The following is a 19203-nucleotide window of genomic DNA, read 5'->3' on the forward strand; positions in this document are numbered from 1 at the left end:
CTCTATGCAAGTCTCAGGGCACAAAAGAAAGGGCTTTGAGGGAAATGGGAGTCAGGGTTTAAAGAGGAGAAAGAGGGGAAGGGGAAGGTGATGTTCAGGTAGAGCAGAAGCAGGATGGGTGACAGAGGTGAGTGCTGGGGGGGGCAGGTGGTGCCTGGGGAGGGATGTCCTGAGTCCCAGTGGAAGAGATGATGAAAGGGTAGTAAGAGGAGCTGAGGGAAGAGGGAAGCTGCCAGACTCCACTGCAGGTTGGAGCTGATTTTCACTAAAAGCATCTCAAAGGGTCGACATGGATCGGGGTGGGGACCAAAGCCAGGGATGGAGACTGAGAGGTGCTGCCTCCCTACCAGGCTCAGCCAATGGGCTCTTCAAGGTCTCCTCTTGAACTGTCTATGTCCTAGTGAGTGAAGAAGGGCATTTCCCTTCCTTACCCACCCCCAAAGCCACAGGAAAGAATAATGGCAGGAGAAGCACCTGCCTCGGATCTTAGGGGACAGATTCTTTGACCCCTGATAGGGATTGAAAAAGGACTGAAGAGGTTATTGGATTAATCTAATAATCCAGATTATTGGATTCTTTTCTGAGGTTTGCCCTCCATGGCTCATGGACGAGGCACACCCATATAAGGGTGTTTTGGGGGTATTGGATTCAACTTAGGAGAAGTCTGTGTCCTGCTGGAAAGAATGGATGAGAGAGTTAAGGGGCAAGGACAATATCACCTGGGACTCCTTATGGGGGTGGTGGGTGGAGTGGGTATCTGGACGCAGCCTAGAACTCTAATACTGGGCCTAGAACTGCAGTCATGAGCACAAAATGGCAATACAAAAGATATTGGGATTGGTCTGCTTTCTTTCTACCTCAGGTCTCTGCTTAAAACCTAGCTTGGACCCCGAGAACATGCTGGTGCTGGCCTCTGATCACCGGCCCTGGCTCACCTACAGGCAAGTTCTATATGTGGACCCCACAAGTACTCCTGGCCATCCTGCAGTTCCTCTTCCTAGATGGCTGCAGGGAACTGCCCTCAACTCCTGGCTCCCTGCGTAGGGCTGCTTTGTAGCTGTACTTCCCTGAAGTTCACCTCCAAGTTCAACAAAGTGTCAGTCTGGTGGTGGTCTTCAGTCTTGAGTGTTTCCTCCTCCTCCTCCTCCTCCTCCTCCTCCTCCTGCTCTTCCTCCTCCTCCTCCTCCCAGGGATTGAACTCAGGGTCTTACTGAGTTTAATGCCTTGCCATTGCTGAGACTGGCTTTGAACTCACGATCCTCCTGTCTCAGCCTCCCGAGCCACTGGGATTACAGGCATGCGCCACCGTGCCTGGCAGTCTTGAGTGTTTCTATAAGGAGATCTTGCTCCCAGAAAACCCAGAGTTGGGCTAAGCCATTGGATAACACACTGTGTCCCTTCTAAGTGTGCAGCTCTAAGACTGGTTTGAAACCGCGCTGTTGTACCTGAGTCAGCTGCATGAATCTCTTGTCCTAGGTCCAGACATTAGGAAGGAGGTGAACTTCCTGCTTGGACTGGAACGAGTCGTGACTGTCAGTGAGTCTTCCTAGACACCCTGTGCTCACCTCTCCTCCGTACCAAACACTGACTGACATGCACTCTGAGGTGACTGTTTTCTCTGGGAAAAAAGGTCAGGGAACTGCACCAGTGCTGAACACCTTATATTAGAATAGCTGAGTGGTAAGGTGGTGAAACTACTCAGCAATCAACAGTTTCCTGAACGTGAATTCAGAAGCAAGAGCTCCTTTCCTTCATTCCCTCAAACCCATAATCCCAATCTAAGAATCTATTCTGATATTCCCATCAGCATCATTGATAACAGTTTTTTAAAACAGAAAAAAGGGATCCTAAAGTTTCAACATTAGAAAAAAGTTCCATAAATTATGATACTTCACATCAGAACAATCATGTAGAAATTAACATTTAACTATATTTAATGTCAAGAGAAACTCCTCTTCACATGTTGTGTGAAAAATCTGGAATACACGCCTATAATATAGCAATTTTAAATGTATGTTATACTTACTTTGATGCACAGAGTAAAATGAATTAGAAATTATCAGGGGTTATTTCTGGATGGTATAATTACAGATGATTTTTATTTTATTTTATTTTTTTGTAGATGTAGATGGGCAGCATGCCTTTATTTTATTTGTTTATTTTTATGCTAAGGTTTGAACCCAGTGCCTCACACGTGTTAAGCAAGTGCTCTGCCACTGAGTTACAGCCCTAGTCCTATAGGTGATTTTTATCTTCATTTTTTTTTTCCTGCAATGATCACGAGTGCTGTCATATTCAGGAAAACAATGATTTTTGGAAAGATAGTAGTCAGTACTAGGAGATTTGTTGCTCATTTTGATCCCAGACTCAGAGAAAGTCCTGGCTGCTGATCTTCACAGCACCAGCTCTCCACTTCAGCAGGAATCACAATAGTGGATTTTTAAAATTTTTAATTTTTTATTTATTGTTATTGGGGATAGAAACCAGAGGCACTCTACCACAAAACTGCATCCCCATCCTTTTTTTATTTTCTGAGTTAGGGTCTTGCTTAGTTACCCAGGCTGACCTCCAACTTGCAATCCTCCTCACTGAATCACAGATATTATAGGTGTGTGCCACTGCACCCCACAATGACAGTCTATTATTGATGTGGAAGCCAGACCTGTGGCAGGTTTTGCCTATTACCTCTTTGCAACAAGACACTATACAGATGGCCACTTCCATGGAGATCCCAGCTGGGAGGAGTATGGGTGGACTGTGTGACAACAGCAGCTTGAGGGACAGAGGCTCAGAGTGGTGCAGAGAAAGGCGAGTAATTGGGACAGGAAGGAAATTTGGAAGGAAATGGCCATTGAGGTGGACTTTGAAGAATGAATAATGTATGAAGAGAGAAATAAAGAATTAACTACCATTTGTTAACCATGCAGAAGTCAGGCATTTTATAGGATAAGAGATTATTTAATTTTCACGGAATCTTCTGGGGTGTTTTTTTTTTTTTTTTATTATCTCTTTTTACAGATGAAGAAACCCAGGATCAGAGAGACAACTGCTGGTGATAGGCTTCAGAATTGGGATTGTCATGGTCAAGATATTGACTTCCTCTCTGCATCCAGGGAAGGCAGCGTGAGCAAGGGCAGGAAGTGAGGAAAACTACAGGGCTTTATGGAAGAATACACATTCGGGGAAGTTAGGATTCCTCCAGCGTCTTCTGTACACAGGGGAGAGAGGACCCCAAACCCCCAGAGCAAATTCTCGACTTCTTCCCTCTCCAGCTCTATCACAGCACAGCAGAAGCCACAAAAGTGCTTTACCTGAAATGGCCACGAGGTGGCAGCAGAAACATCACTCTGTCTCAGTTCAGAAGGATTGCTCTTTTCTGAAGGAAAAGCAGACAAACAAGAGTCCCTGTCCTGGAACCATTTCTCTCCCCAACTCTTTCCTGTTACTTACCCATTTCCTCTGAGTAACACTGTAGGCTCATAGGAATTCATCATTCCAGAGGCCTGGTGGAGATCTGTGTGAAGCTGAGTCCTCTGAGAAGCAGACCTGAGAGTGGACAAGTGGCATGGCTTTCAGTGAGGGAAACACCATGAGAGAACAGAGGGAGGGGGCCCGGTTAGGCCCAGGGCTGTGGGCTATGATGTGTGTCTGACCCTTAGAGAGCTAGATGGGGGTGGCAGGGAGGGGATATTGGATAAATGACTGCAGTACAGCCCAAGAAAGGGTTTGTGAGACCTTTAGGGAAACAAAATAGGCCACCAGGGAGGTCCTGTGTCTCCCAGGGACAGGCTTGTCCAACTTCATTATTCTAGCTGATTCTGTCTGGACTGGGAGAGAATCAGTCCCTGGGAAGTTTGGACCCACATGAGTGCTCTTGGTCAATGACTCGCCCTGTAGCCGGCAGTCTGTGAAGCCCATCCTCATGGCCCCCTTGCCCTCCTTTGGAGAAGGAGCATCCTCCATCCTCAGGACTCTTTACTAAGTGCCATGTCTGCTCCAACCTCGGGGAGAGATAATTCACCCCTCACCTCTCACCTCCTGTGCTGATCTCACACCCTTCTCCCAATCCTTCCCCAGTGACCTGTTCATAGTATCCTCCCACCCCTGAATGGGACCCTGTTCCTGCTCTCCTGGATGAATCCAGATACACTCTCTCACCAAACAAATCCTAGGTCTGTCTTGCCTTTGCCTTTGATTTCTTCACGCTTAATAGTCCTAAACCACGAAGGAGTAATGGGATTACCTGACTGTTGGCTTCAGCCCCAGGTACCAGCCTGCCCTGGCAGGAAGCTAATTGGCTGTCATCAGGTCCTATCTCTTTTCTGGGGTTTCTGTTTCTCAGGTGGCCCTCCCCTGACACCAGAGTCAGCAGTGTGGGGGTGGTCTCAGCCAAGGCCAAGCTATGTCATTGGGTACTTAACACTTGGCCAAAAGGCCCAAAGGCTCAGGTAGCTGTTGGGCATCAGGAAGAAGACATGGGCACTTGTCTGTAGAAAGTAGAAGTTTGGTGAAAAGAATGTTAAGAGATGAGAATGCTGGGTGTCTGGCATGTTCTGGGGACTGACAGTTCTCTAGCCTCCTTTGGGCCTCTGTGAGGTTCTTGAGGCTGGAAGATTTGAGAAGGGATTGGTGATGCTCCATGTGGGGCTCTTGGACTTGGTTCCTCCCCCTCTTGCTGGTCCTCAGCTGTGGGTGACTCTCTAGGCCATGTTTTCCTTTCAAGTAGTCTTGAAAGGAAAACATGGGAAAATCAAGGATTTCCCAAGAGCACATCTGGGTCAGATGACATTGCAAATCCAAAGTTCCCATAGGAAACAAAAGGATTGCTCTGAAAGGATGGAGCCAAGCCCTGGGGGGGAGAGCAGCAGAGAGAAGCCTGGCAGCCCACCAGGATTACGGTCACTTAAACCTTGGATGCCAAGCACCAAGCTGAGGGCTTGCCTGGGATTTCCTCTTTTCCCTCTAGGATGGGGGAAAGGGAGGAAGGTGCAGTGGGGTCGTGGCGTAGAAGGAGGTTGCCTCTAGCTGTCCAGTGGGCCTTCCAGACTGTACCTCATCCAGTATTCAGGGTGTCTGCAGCCTGGAGAGGGGCCCTGGTAAGGGATGGGACATGAGGCACACCAAGTATCCCTCTGACTGTCTGCTTAACGTGTTTGTTCTGTTGTTGGAAATAACTCTTGGGAAAAAAAAATATTCTAAATCTCTGCACCCACCTGGCAGATGTTAGAACATTCCTGCCATAGCATTTCCCACCCAGCAACCTTTTCTGAGTCTTGCAAAGTAAGGGTATTTTGTGGGTGAATGTTACTAGATTGTCAGAACACCTAGTACAGTGCATGTAAAGAGAAACTTTAGTTGGATCCAGGGGCACACACCTGTAACCTCAGCTTGGGAGGCTGAGGCAGAAGGATTGTAATTCAAAGCCAGCCTCAGTAAAAGTGAGGCACTAAGCAACTCAGTGAGACCCTGTATCTAAATAAAAATAGGGCTGGGGATGTGGGTTGGTGATTCAGTGCTCCTGAGTTCAATCCTGGGTACTCCCCCGCCCCCCCGAGAGAGAGAGAGAGAGAGAGAGAGAGAGAGAGAGAAAGTACTGCCACCTCACTGGCCCTCAAAGCCATTCTCTTGCCTACCCAATCCTAGGGGCTCCTCTGTTGGGAAGGGCCTCTCTTCCCCTTCCCTGAACTTCTACCCATTTGATATGGTGTGTTTACACTCTGTGCCTTTTAGATGCTGACCTTTGTGGTTTGCTATTGTGCTTTGTCCCATTTTTCTTAGAAATCTGTGAGCTCCCCAGTGTTGCAGCAGAGCTTTGGCTTCATTCCCCAAACAGAGCAGAGCATTGGCTTTCCAGCGGGCACAGAGAGGCACAGTCAGCACCCAACCCCCAGGTGGATACCTTGGCACCATGAATGAGATGGGAGAGATGCACACTCCTGGTTGGGAAATGCTCTGAGGAAGCTTGGCTTAGGACAGTGCCAACTGTCCTCTGGACCCTGCAGCCCTTCTGTGGTCAGCTCAGTGATGTCAGTGGAAAGCACAGATGACATCAGTGTGGTGAGGTTATGTAGAGAAAAGGGAAGGCCAGGAGGGTGTACTGATTGCTAGTGCTCCCTTGGCACTTGAGACCAGATGGACTCAGGAAAGGAACTTTGTAAGGGCAGCAGCTCAGGAGGGGAAAAGAGTGGGGTAAAGGGTCAGCAATGGTTGGGATCTGTTTCTTTTGTGTACTTGAGAGAGGACAGTGCTGGTTCAGAAATCTGGAGGACGATTGGGACTGTACCCCCAGTCTGCGGCCCTCTTGGCCACTTCAGGAAGCCAATGGGGATGCATCTCTTTAACCACAAATGCACAGCTAGATTAAGCTCTCTTCTCTCTCCATTTTGTCCTAGAGACTGAGTTGGGGCAGGAAAGACTTTCTGCTCATCAGTTTGTCATTGGAGGCTCTAGGGCTGTGTCTGCCTGTCTTCTCTGTGTCCATCTTAGGTGGAATGCTTAGATGTGGGCCTGGTTCTCCAAGTTCTGGAAAGCTTGAAAGATCCTCTGTACAACTCCAGAGGAGGTGGTGGGGAGTGGCCTGTGTTCTGGGAAGAGCTAACCTTGCTAGGTCAGGCTACAGCACAAATCTCCAACCCTGCTCCTGTCCTAAGACCTTTGATCCTAGTTCTTGCCTGCCCTAGCTATCAGCCCACAATTACTACACTGTCCCAAGACATTAGCTGCCCTGTCACACTCACTCTCTAATCTGTAGAACTGCTGCAAGTTCCCAGAGATAGATAGTAGTAGCCTACCTCTAGTCCAGGAACCTGTGAATGCAAACATGCCTGTGTCTGGGGAGGGCCCCCATATACTCCAGTGCTGTGTTGGACAGGGGAGAAGCAGGGGAAGAAGCGCTGGAGTGAGAGGGGAGTCAGCAGCTCTGAGCATGGACAGACACAACTGGTAACCCAGGGAGTTGGGCTGGATGAATGCACGGGCCTCTTTTCTATGAGGGTCACCCAGCTGAGGACCTGAGGCACCATCTCTTAAGCCTGTGGCCTGGGAAGAGCCATTTTTGAGGATCCCAGTCAGTGAAGTGTCATGTTAGAGTCTCTTTCCCTCCCATGGACCTCCAAACTGTCACCTGCTCTTCATACTTAAGGTAGGATTTCCCATCAGGCTCTCTTCTCTGCTCCTCTCAGGGTGGTCTGGCCAATGTCCTTCTGACAGCAGCTCTTACGATGCCCTGAATTGAGGCCCATCAGTAGAGGCATGGACATATTGTCCATCACAAGAACTGCCCAAAGGGAGCTCCTGGGACCTGCATTTTCCCTGAGCTTGGGGCTTTGTGGGTGGTTCATAAACATTCTCTGAATGAAGGAACTGTATTCATGGCAATGGGGCCCCCATTGCTTGTTTCACCCCATCTTGTCCAGAGCTAGTGCTGCCCAGATGGGCCACAAAAGAATAGGCCACCCTGGGCCCTGTCCCCTGGGTAGTGGGGAGAGGAATCCACTCATATCATCTCTCCTGGCTGTCTGGTACTTGGGACACAGCTTGGACCACTGGACATCAAAGAACCCATAACCTGGGAGAACTCTCCCATTTCTCTGTGCCCAGAGAACTGATTGGGGCTGACATTAGGGCAGGAATAGGTGATGACTTCTACCTTCTGTCTCCACATTGCCCTCTGAGGTGGGAAAGCCTGAGAGCTTTGAAGTTATGGAGGCCGTTTTTGCAGCTCTGACCTCCGGTCCCAATGCCATGAAGCAATGTGTAGTGTGGATGGGCAGATAGTGAAGCTGGTTGCATAATTCCGTGTCTCCAAGGGCTTGTTTGCTTGGGCAAGCTGGCAATCTCAGGATCTATAGTGGCTGATGTGAGCAGGAATAAAGAAGGCTTTTTGATCTACAATTTCTATACCATGCAACTTTTCCATTTAAATACTACAATATAATATCTTGTAGTCATATGGTTAATCACCTCAATCAATTTTAGAATGTTTTATTTCAAAATGAAACCTAGACTCCTTAGCCATTGCCTCCATTACATGGATATATATGGATAGACTTCCTATTTATCTATTCATCAGTAAATGGGAAATTTCATTGCTTTTATTTTTGGCTCTTATAAATAATGCTACTATGAATATTCTTATGCAAGTTGTGAATATGTATATATATTTGTTTTCAATTCTCTGGGGTATATAAATAGGAGTGGAATTTGTGGCTCATGAGTAATATCTTGACATAGAGAGTGGAGTGCAAAGACAGTTGAGAAGACAGAATTTGTTTAGAAATGAGTAGGAGTTAGTGCTTCACAGCTTTGTGGCTAAGATCAAGTACAGAAATTGGGAGGAGTACAGTCTGATGAAGGTGTAAGTTGTACCAAGCAGGAAGTGAGAATTAAGGCTGGAAGAGAACATTCAGAGTACAATCATGAGTCACTTTGAATATTGAAATGAAGGAAACTGGATCTAAATGAAACATTAACAATTGCAACTTACACTGTGTAGAGTACTCTACTGATCTTAATACATGATTACATATTTGAAGCAATCTTCCAAAATGAATAGTATTATCTCCATTTTACAGATGAGAACATTGAAGCTCACAGAACAAATTTTTCAAAGTTACCTCTATCTCAGTAGATTTCAGAATACAGATCTCAGTCTAATAACTTCCTTTTTCTTTTTCCCTTCTACAATATTTTCTACATTGTTGAGCTCACATCATTATACACAATTGTGTCCACCTTGTAAACATCACTATAACATAAACGAATCTGCTGGTGCTTCAATGGATACTTCCAGCCATCAGAACTGTGGGAAATACATTTCTGTTGAAAAAGTCATCCAGTCTATAGTAGTACATCTAGCAACCTGGATTGGACCAGGATGGAGTAAACCTGCAGTTGGCAAGGGAATTTAGCACACACTGCTGACACAACCTGAAGAGGAGCAGCACTGGTGGACTTGGATTCCACACCCTGCACTTCTGAACCATCACCACACGAGCTTCTACCTCTGAGATCACCTAGGTTCATTTGGCACCTTCCCACTGGCCAGTGAGTGTGTCTGGTAATAGAGGTGCTTGATCACTGGTCAGGGAGTTGGCCTGCCCCTGAAACCAGAGGGCAGAGCTCTGTCCTGCTCCCAGGCAATCCCAGGTGCCTCTCTTCCTGAGAAGCTAGTCATTTCACAGAGCTCCTTAGTACCTTCCCCTTCCCAGAGGAGAATGGGACATCAATGGAGAGACCTGGGCATGGAAACACCCTGGAGGAATGGATGCAGAGCCTGCCTGGCTCCAAGCTCTCCAAGCAGGACTCCCCACAGACCCAGAGATTATATCCTGATGGAAAGATCTGAGGTCAGAGCACTGCAGGGTTCCAGGGCAACAGGGTCCTGAGCTTGGGCTCTAGCATCACATTTCTGTGCTTATTTCCCAGCTCCACAATTTGCTAATTGCTGTGATGGTGGACAATTCATTTGATCTTTCCATATCTCACATTCCTCTTTTTTTAAAAAAATGGAACCATGCAAAAGCCACCTCACAGGCTCACAGTGAGGGTTCAACAAAATGATTCTTGTGAATTGGCTTGCAGGGTTTCTTCATCACCTGCTCCTTACTCTTATTCCTAGCCCTTGGCCTGCTGCTGGGAGAAAACACTGTGTAATTCCTGCCTTTTTCCATAAAGAAGTCTCTAGTATTCCAACTTGACAATCAGAAGAATCTTCAAACCATCCTGCATGCTTTCTGGAAGAGTAGACATGGGGATAGCATTGCCTACTGGTGCCTGCAGATGTCCTTTCTCTGTGGAGCATGCCCAGTGTCTAAGCTTGTTGGGCTCTTGTAGGAGAACAGATCCATTTGTGCCTCTACAGTGTCACCAGAATTTCTAATGATCTCTGTTATCCTAGAGCTGGGGTGGGGTGGGGGGCAGAGAGATTGTTCACCTCCCCCCATGGGAGCACAGGTCACTAGCTAACTAAGTAAGCAGGCTCTACCCAGGTGTTTGGCAGGTGAGGCAAGGGGGATGGTTAGAGACTCAGTGTGTGGCCTTCCAAGTGTGAAAAGGTCCCAGACACCTGGAGGAAAGGGAAGACTGGATGGAGCTGAGTGGTTTGCCCACACTTTCCTATGCAACTGCCCCAATGCCCAGCAATTCACCTTGAAACCAGGGCCTGCCTAGGCTTGGATACAACCCTCACTGCTGAACTAGGCCCTCAAGCTCTTCCAGAAAGAAATCTTCAGAACACACCTGAGGCCCCATGTACTGGGCAGACATCCAACAACTGCTGGAAGAGAAGCCAAGAAGGTGAAAAAACAGAAGGAAATCAAGGAGCTGGTGGCAAGGGAACATCAGATTGTGTTGAGCCAATCATAAGGGTAGGATGAGGAGGCACCAAATTTTCTTTGGCTAGTGAGGAGCCAGAGTTGACAAAAGGGTCATTAGTGTTGTCTCAGGATCATTAGCATTGTTATTGTTTGTAGCCTCCAGTCACTCTAACTGGACCCTGCCTGCCTTTGCTTTCTGTCCCCTCCCCTCCCCTCCAATCAGGGCTGCCTAAGCCAGACAGCTTCTGTGAACCTTGCCCCTTATTGGTTGCAGATAAAAGGTAGAGGAAATATGGGACAATTTCCACCACTTCTAGCTATAGCCTTTAAATCTTCATCTCAGGGAGATAACACACAGAGCAAGGTCCAGCGTGGACAGCATCACTCCTGTGAGGTTAGAGAAGCATTCAGAGCACAGCACAGAATTGCAGCTCTACAGGCAAAGCCTGGAGTAGAAGTCCACCTTCTATCCTGGCAGTACGGAACTCCATTTGGCAACCTCAGCCTTGAGAAAGTCATCGCAGCATCCGAGAGCCAAAATGCCAGTGCGCTTGCTGCAAGATAAAGTGAGTTTCCGAGCAATCCATGTTTGTGGACTCACATTGGGCCACTAGGTGACTAATTGGTGAGGAAGACAGTTGAAGGCTCCTGGAGTTCTTGACCATTTTTTAGAGTGTGTTGCCTTCAATTTGATGGGAATGTGGATTGTAATTGAGGAATTTGATCCTCCAACCTTTGTTTCTTAAGCTTATCAAAAGTCAAAGTTTCAACAATTTAGATATAAATCTAATTGTCATCAAATTGAAAATTATGAATGAGGCAGCCTTTATTCTATAAAATATAGTGAAAGCATTTATTGTGTCAGTACAGAACCTTGGGTTTTATAAGGTGAGAACAAGGGAACAATTTATATATAAATGTATATAATCGTATATATAATATCATATATATGATATACATCATATTTGATTTATATATAAACACGTAATGTTATATATAAGTTAATATATATGATTAAATAATCATATATACATGTATACATATACATATACATACATAGAGAAAGAGAGAGAGAATATGCTCCTTAGGGTACACATGAACCAGATCAGATAAAATCAAATAGATCAAAGAACGAGCTAGGAATCTACTTGTCAACCAAGAAATGTGTTTCTTAAATTTTGTACAAGTGAGTTCCTGTGATGCCTGATGTGTTTATCCATGGGTAACAAGAAATGTTAGCAACTGCACAAACTCCTTCCTGTTCATCTGTCACCAGAGAAGACATGTCTCCAAAAGGGTCCAGGGAGTTCCCAGAGAGAAGGGAGAATTTAGAACCAACAGGGATTTTGGAATATGTGATGGAAAATAATTTCAGTACATGCCAGTCAAAGGCATAGATGGAGGTGTATTTAGGAAAGTATATACACATTCAAGGGAGATTAGGGCCATCTCAAGAGAGAGGTGCCTTTGAGGTAATTAAGGCAAGAAATTTGCATTCAAAGGACAATTCAGACCAAGTGCCATGGCGACCCTGGTCATCCTAGCATCTTGGGAGGCTGAGGCAGGAGGATCGCAGGTTCAAAGCAAGCCTCAACAACTTAGTGAGACCCTATCTCAAAATTTTAACAAAAGGGAGAGTGCTGGAGGTATGGCACAGAGGTCAAGCACATCTAGAATAATCCCCAGGACCAATAAAAGAAAAAATAAAGAGTTGGTGAGGGGTGAAGATCTATCTTCTAGGGCTGTTTCAGGTTCTGTCTAGTCAGGGATGAAGAGTCTCATCTTGAGCTGGATGCAGTGGTACACACTTATAATCTTGTGACTTGGAAGACTGAGACAAAAAGATAACAAGTTTGAGACTAGCCTCAGCAATTTAGTGAGAGCCTGTCTCAAAATAAAATATAAAAGAGGCTGGATATGTAGCTCAGTGGTTAAGCACCACTGGGTTCTAGTTCAAGTATAAAAAAAAGTCTCATCTTGATTGATCTAAAGGAGATAGACACTGGTCACAGTTGTGGGAATGGGTTGGAAATATTGTGTTGCCATCCTCTTACTGTAGGATTGTTTAACATGGAAAATAGAAACTTTATTAGGAGTGGGGCTGCAAATTGGTCCAGCCAATATGGAAAGCAGTATGGAGATTCCTTGGAAAATTGGGAATGGAACCACCATTTGACTATCCCAGTCCTTGGACTATCCCAAAGGACTTAAAAACAGCATTCTACAGGGACACAGCCACATCAATGTTCATAGCAGCACAATTCACAATAGCTAAACTGTGGAGCCAACCTAGATGCCCTTCAATAGATGAATGGATTAAAAAATATGGCATATATATACAATGGAATATTACTCAGTAATAAAAGAGAATAAAATCATGACATTTTCAGGTAAATGGATGGAGTTAGAGAGGATAATGCTAAGTGAAGTTAGCCAATCCCCAAAAAACAAATGCTGAATGTTTTCTCTGATATAAGGAGGCTGATTCGTAGTGGGGTAGGGACGGGGAGCATGGGAGGAATAGACAAACTCTAGATAGAGGCAGAGAGATGGGAGAGGAAGGGGGAGTATAGGATTAGAGATGATGGTGGAATTATCCAAAGCACATGTATAAAGACATGAATTGGTGTAAATATACTTTGTATACAACCAGAGATATGATATACTATGCTCTATATGTGTAATAAGAATTGTAATGCATTCTACTGTCATATATAAATAAAAAAATTAATTAAAAAAGAAAATTTATTAGGAGATTACAATGGTATTGGCTGAGGGATGGGAGCTGAAGTATGGTTACCAGAGGTCCTAATATTGGTAACAGTCAGATAAGGCTAAGTAAGCTTTAATATTTTTTGCCTGTATACATCTCAGGATCTGAATTTTTTTTTTCAAAAATATGTCTGTCAAATCAGATTTAAATTAACTCAGAGTAAACATGATTTTAACAGTCTCTTTTGATAGTTATTATCAGACAAAAAACCCTTTCTCTATAACCTTTCAAATTTGATTGCTTTTGGTAGGGCTGACACAAGCATGTATCTCAAGTTACATTAAAAGAAATATTGTCTTACTTTTTTTTTTTTGTACAGAGGATTAAACCTAAAGGCACTTAACCACTGAGCCACAACCAGCCCCTTTCATTTTTTATTTGGAGATAGGATTTCACTAAATTGCTTAGGGCCTCACTAAGTTGCTGAGGCTGGTCTTAAACTTGGGATCCTCCTGCCTCTGCCTCCCGAGTCACTGGGATCACAGGCAATGTGCTACCATACCCAGCTGTCTTACCTTTGAAATGTCCATGTATGACTGTATTTGGGTTATATTTACTGCCAGGTGTTTAAAACCAAGTTGTCAAAAATTGACCATGTTTCTATCTACTATTAGGGTTATGAGATTCCTCAGGGGTTACTCTTGGGAACTTGTGAAAAGCCTTTTGGATTCTTTAACTTTCTCTACCAGTTGTCCCATCTGCCTGGATGAGTCAAGGCCTTGCTGACCATACATGAAAACACCAGAGACATTTTCCTCTCTAGTGACCCTCCTCTTGGCAAAATGTACATTTTGGCTTCCTGTTCTCTAAGGTCCTCACAGTTCCCCTTATTGGCAGGTCAGGTGACTCAACCAGGGTTGCAGGGCCATTAGAGATGAGTCCTGACTGACCTGAGAGGGCAAGGGCCAAAATATTGGCTTTTTTTTCCCATTAGCCCCTTTACTTCCTTGGCTTTTGACTCCTAGTTTTGGTATTAGACATTGAACCCTGGGATACTCTACCACTGAGCTACAGTGTTTAGAGCCTCACTAAATTTTGAAGCTGGCCTTGAACCTATGATCCTCCTTCCTTGCCTGAGTCACTGGGATTATAGACATGAGCCATGTCAAAGGGCTCCAAGCTTTGTTTTTAAAATCTAGCAGGCCAGATATTAATATTCACCAATATTAAAGTGGGAGTAATGGGTTTTAACTTTAATATCTATAATTTTTTCAGTTATCCCTTTTACTTAATTAAGGTCAGTATTAGTATTGGGAGGTGGCATTATCTCATATCTATCCTGTAGGTGATGGTTTAGTATTTAAATTAACTCAGGTTGTTTTGTTTTAACTCAGGTTGTTTTGTTGTAGTGTATTCTGCAAAATACTAACATGAAATGGTTCTAAGGCTTCAAAGAAAATACAAAATGAAATTAATAAGTGCAAAAACATATTGAACTTGTATAATAGCATTTAACCAAGAAACATAATTTTTATAATACTAGTGTATCTTTGGTATCTATTTAGCCCCTTCAAAAATCCATAAATTTATCCCACCCAATCACATGTGAAATCCTTTACAAGTTTTTACTTTCTTTTAAAATTCTTTTGCAACCTTTAAATACTTTTATAACTTACGCAACATTTTAGTTTTGTATTACAGTCCTTTTTATTCTGAAATCACAGAAATCTTTACAACAAAAAATATATTTTAAACAATAATTTTAAATGAGTTTAATTTTAGCCAACTTTGGAGCCATGAGAGTCAGAGCTTTATTTCTGGTGAGGTTGGCCTTTTGACAAATCTTAAAGTATTTATTTATTTATTTATTTATTTATTTATTTTTGTTTATTGGTACCAGGGATTGAACCCAGAGGTGCTTAACCACTGAGAAACATCCCCAGCCATTTTTAATTTTCATTTTGAGACAGGGTCTTACTAAGTTGCTTAAGGTTTCACTAAATTGCTGAGGCTGGTCTCAAACTTGAAATTCTCTTATCTCATCCTCCAGAGTCACTGGAATTATAGGCATGTGCCTCCAAGCACAGCTGCTGGTTAAAATTTTAACTCTTAGAAAACTTGTCTTTAGTCCCAGAAGCAAAACAAATCTTACACTGTTTTATCACTTATCAACAATTCATATAAAACACACATACCCAAATACATATGTCTTATAAAATTCAAGAAGCTGAGTACTTGAATTTATTTTTAGCAGTTGAGTTTTAGTGCTTTAAGCTGAAAATTAATCAGATATCTTCTCTAATACATTCATAAACTCCACTTACATCAAACCTAATGTACATTTTTTAACAGTTAATTTTAGGTTACTCATATAAACCAAGATATCAGATGAATATGGTTAACATTTTTCATATATATTTTCTTAGTTGTAGTTGATCACAATACCTTTATTTTATTTATTTATTTTTATGCACTGCTGAGGATCGAACGCAGTGCCTCGCACATGCTAGGCGAGCGCTTTACCCCTGAGCCACAACGCCAGCCCCCATGGTTAACATTTTAAGCCATCTTTTTTTCTGCCAAAGAAAAATCTTAAAAGCAACAGACATTGTACTTCAAACATTTTATAGAAAACAGCACTCTCTTCATTGGCTGATCATCTAGAAAAACATGTACATTAGTAATTTTAAAGACATCTTTACTCTCACTTTTGTAACCAATTTAAATTTACCTTTTTGTTAAAGGTTACTTAAGTCACATGAACTAAAAGGCATTTGGATCTATTCTTTTTTTAAATTTATGAGTGCTGATTTATCCATAAGCCAATTTGATACCATGTAGACATAATATACAATATGCACATGTATTATGTAAACATTAAAATATAAACAGAAAACAAAGATTTCTATAGCTTTTATCTAGATTTACCATTTGTCATAATTTTTAAAAATAACCTGTTGATATGATTATCATGGTCCAGCTAGGTGTGGTGGCACATGCCTGTAATGTCAGCTACTTTGGGAGGCTGAGACAAGAGGATCAAAATTCAAGGCCCATCTCAGCAATTTAGTGAGGCCATAAGTAACTTAGTGGGACTGTCTGAAAAAAAATTACATCTCAAAGACATAAAACTTAATTTAAACATTACTGAGAAGGGTTTGGGTAAGTGAAAGTCTAAGTTTTAAAGGTGGGGCATGTTATGCAGACTTAATATCTTTTCCCAACTTAAGAACTAGTCAATACAGGGAGATATCCTTACAAATGGAAATTTCTTTTGAAAAAGTTAGGGAAATCACCAGTGGGCCAGATATTCTCTTTAACCAAGAAGCATAAAAGAAAGTATTTCTCAAGACAAGCAAAAGAAATAAAGAAAGGGCTCTTCTTTTTAGAGCTTGCATAGTCCAGGTATTGGACACCTATAGGTAAGGGATAAGAAAGTTAAAGCTGCTCATTAATCAGAGTATAGGTCAGATTTCAAATTTCAGAAACCAAAACAGCTTGGCATAGATGTCTTCTGTGACACAGAAACAGGGGACACAGATCGGGAAAGGCCTGTAGAATTGGGGATGCCTGGGACAGGGTCTACTAAGCATGCCTGGACATTGAATCAATGGTTCAGGTGGTCACCTGTCCATCCATGAGGTTGATCCATGTCAACTATCATCATTGTTTATTCTCCTTTTTAGGATCTTTATAGGGGAAGATCTTTTTTTTTCCCCAATGTATTTGAGAGTTAGTCCTTGAATAATTGCTTAATATAACAACACTTGAATCAGACTTTTTTTTTTTTTTATTTTGATTTTCTTTTTTTTTTTTATTCAAAACATTACAAAGATTTCAGAATCACATCGGTTACACATCCACATTTTTACATAATACCATAATAGTAACTGTTGTATTCTGCTACCTTTCCTATCCTCTACTATCCCCCCTCCCCTCCCCTCCCATCTTCTCTCTCTACCCCATCTACTGTAATTCATTTCTCTTCTTATTTTTTTCCCATTCCCCTCACAAACTCTTATATGTAATTTTGCATAACAATGAGGGTCTCCTTTCATTTCCAAGCAATTTCCCTTTTCTCTCCCTTTCCCTCCCACTTCATGACTCTGCTTAATGTTAATCTTTTCCTCCTGCTCTTCCTCCCTGCTCTGTTCTTGGTTGCTCTCATTATATCAAAGAAGACATTTGGCATTTGTTTTTTAGGGATTGGCTAGCTTCACTTAGCATAATCTGCTCTAGTGCCATCCATTTCCCTGCAAATTCCATGATTTTGTCATTTCTTAGTGCTGCGTAGTACTCCATTGTGTATAAATGCCACATTTTTTTTATCCATTGAATCAGACTTTTTAAAAAGACAGCAGTGGGGATAAGGTGGAGGGATCCAGATAGTCATATTTTTGACCATTTTCCTCCCCAATTATAGAACAAGCTTCCGTTCTCTAATTTATATTGAGACCAAGCTATGTTACAAGGAAAAAAAATCATTTCTTTTCTCCTTTTAAAAGTTCTCTGCCTTAAGAGTTGGGGTTGTAGCTCAGTGGTAGAGAGAGCACTTGCCTCGCACATGTGAGGCACTGGGTTTGATCCTCAGCACCACATAAAAATAAATAAATAAATATATTGTGTTCACCTACAACTAAAATTTTTTTTTTTAAAAAAAGTTCTCTTCCTTAAAAGAATTCTAATTATTTAGTACACACCTAAGTGTTGAGTTTTAAGGATAAACAATAAATTATCCATAATATTTAATGGTTTTTTGAAAAACATAGGCCTCGGGGTACTCTGAGTTCCCACCAGGGATAGGATTTTTAAATCTGTCCCATACTGTATCTTCAGGGTAATCTGCTTTTCTCTTGGGACTTGACCTTTAGTCAGTCCCATAATATTGGGGTACTCTTATTAGTTCCCAGAAGGATAGGACTTTTAAGCTTGTCCCAAATTGTCTGCAAATTATTGGCAATACAATTGTCCTGTCCCCATTATGCAGTTGTCCTAGTTAGGAGCTAACTAGGACTCAAGAAAAGAAATATTTTATGGAAAATAATCCTAAAAACAATATCCCTAAGATCTCAAGTAATCTAGGTGCATTTAAGAATTTATAACTTTTTGGTTCTTATTTTTAAAAAGTGAGAACACAAAAACCTCACTTTTTAGGAATGTTAGGATAAGACAATGTCAGGTAACTTTTAATGGAAAGAGATTTGTCTATAGTTAACATTTTATCTCATGACCAAGAAGGACAAATGCCTCATTGCAATCATGTCTCTTCAGGCAAGATCTGATTAAAAGAAAACGTGTCTTAAGTTTAGCAGTTGTTGTCCCAGCTATCTGAAGGTGAGGTTCTCATTCTTTCAGTGAGATAGTACTAATAGGGTGACCATTTATGTTGACTGATAATAAGAGAACAGAGAAAGAGAACACTTGCTTTCAGAGCTGCTACTATTAAAAGTCAGATCAAGAATGGAAAAAATATCAAGTACAGAGAATGTGAAGATAAACACAAGGAACAGCATGACTTTAGATAAAGCAAGTTTTGAGAATGTTTTCTAGCTGACAGTAACTGCATAGGAAGAGAATAATTTAGCTGGAAAATAAGACAAGATTGCAAAGAGATAGTTTAGAGACTAGATCAAGGGAAGACGAACAAGAGTACATCCACAGAACCTAATTAGTTCTCTTTGTTTCCACCCATTAATCTTCAGGGTTTGTATACCTATTGTTTTACAAGTTACTTGATTGTTCATTAAAGGCAATCCAAAGAAACCCCAAGACCCTGCTTGGCCATTGGTTCACATTTCACTGATCCTTACTAACTGGTATCTACCACTTAAAATTTGTATGTTTTGAGACAGGGTCTCCCTAATTGCTGAGGATATTACTAAGTTGTTGAGGCTGGCCTAAAATTTGCAATCCTCCTGTTTCATTCAGCCTCCCAAGTTGCTGGGATTATAGGCATGTGCCACTGTGTCTGGCCCCAGAATCTTTTATTGAGTTCCTTCAGACCAAAGATTTTCTCATGTCCAGAAGGTGTTTACTATGTCCTGAACCAACTTATTCTTTCATGGTATTCTCATTTTTAGCTGGTGAGTAATCTGAAAGCCCTTAAGTACTCAATCCATACCCACTAGTTAAGTTGTGACTTGGCTTTGAGATCCCCTTGACAACTTAGGGATT

General features: G+C 42.5%; 1 protein-coding gene across 1 annotated transcript in view; it reads left to right on the forward strand.

The window, feature by feature from the left end:
• Positions 1-114: 114 nt before the first annotated feature.
• Positions 115-19203, forward strand: part of LOC143381082 (stearoyl-CoA desaturase-like) — a 30663-nt gene continuing 11574 nt past the window's right edge. The window contains exons 1-3 of the mRNA XM_076834349.1: positions 115-127; positions 863-967; positions 1477-1532. Coding sequence (XP_076690464.1) covers positions 115-127; positions 863-967; positions 1477-1532 — 174 coding nt within the window. The remainder of the gene's footprint in view (positions 128-862; positions 968-1476; positions 1533-19203) is intronic.

The sequence above is a fragment of the Callospermophilus lateralis genome, chromosome 15 (genome assembly GCF_048772815.1).
Source record: "Callospermophilus lateralis isolate mCalLat2 chromosome 15, mCalLat2.hap1, whole genome shotgun sequence".
NCBI classification, from domain to species: domain Eukaryota; kingdom Metazoa; phylum Chordata; class Mammalia; order Rodentia; family Sciuridae; genus Callospermophilus; species Callospermophilus lateralis.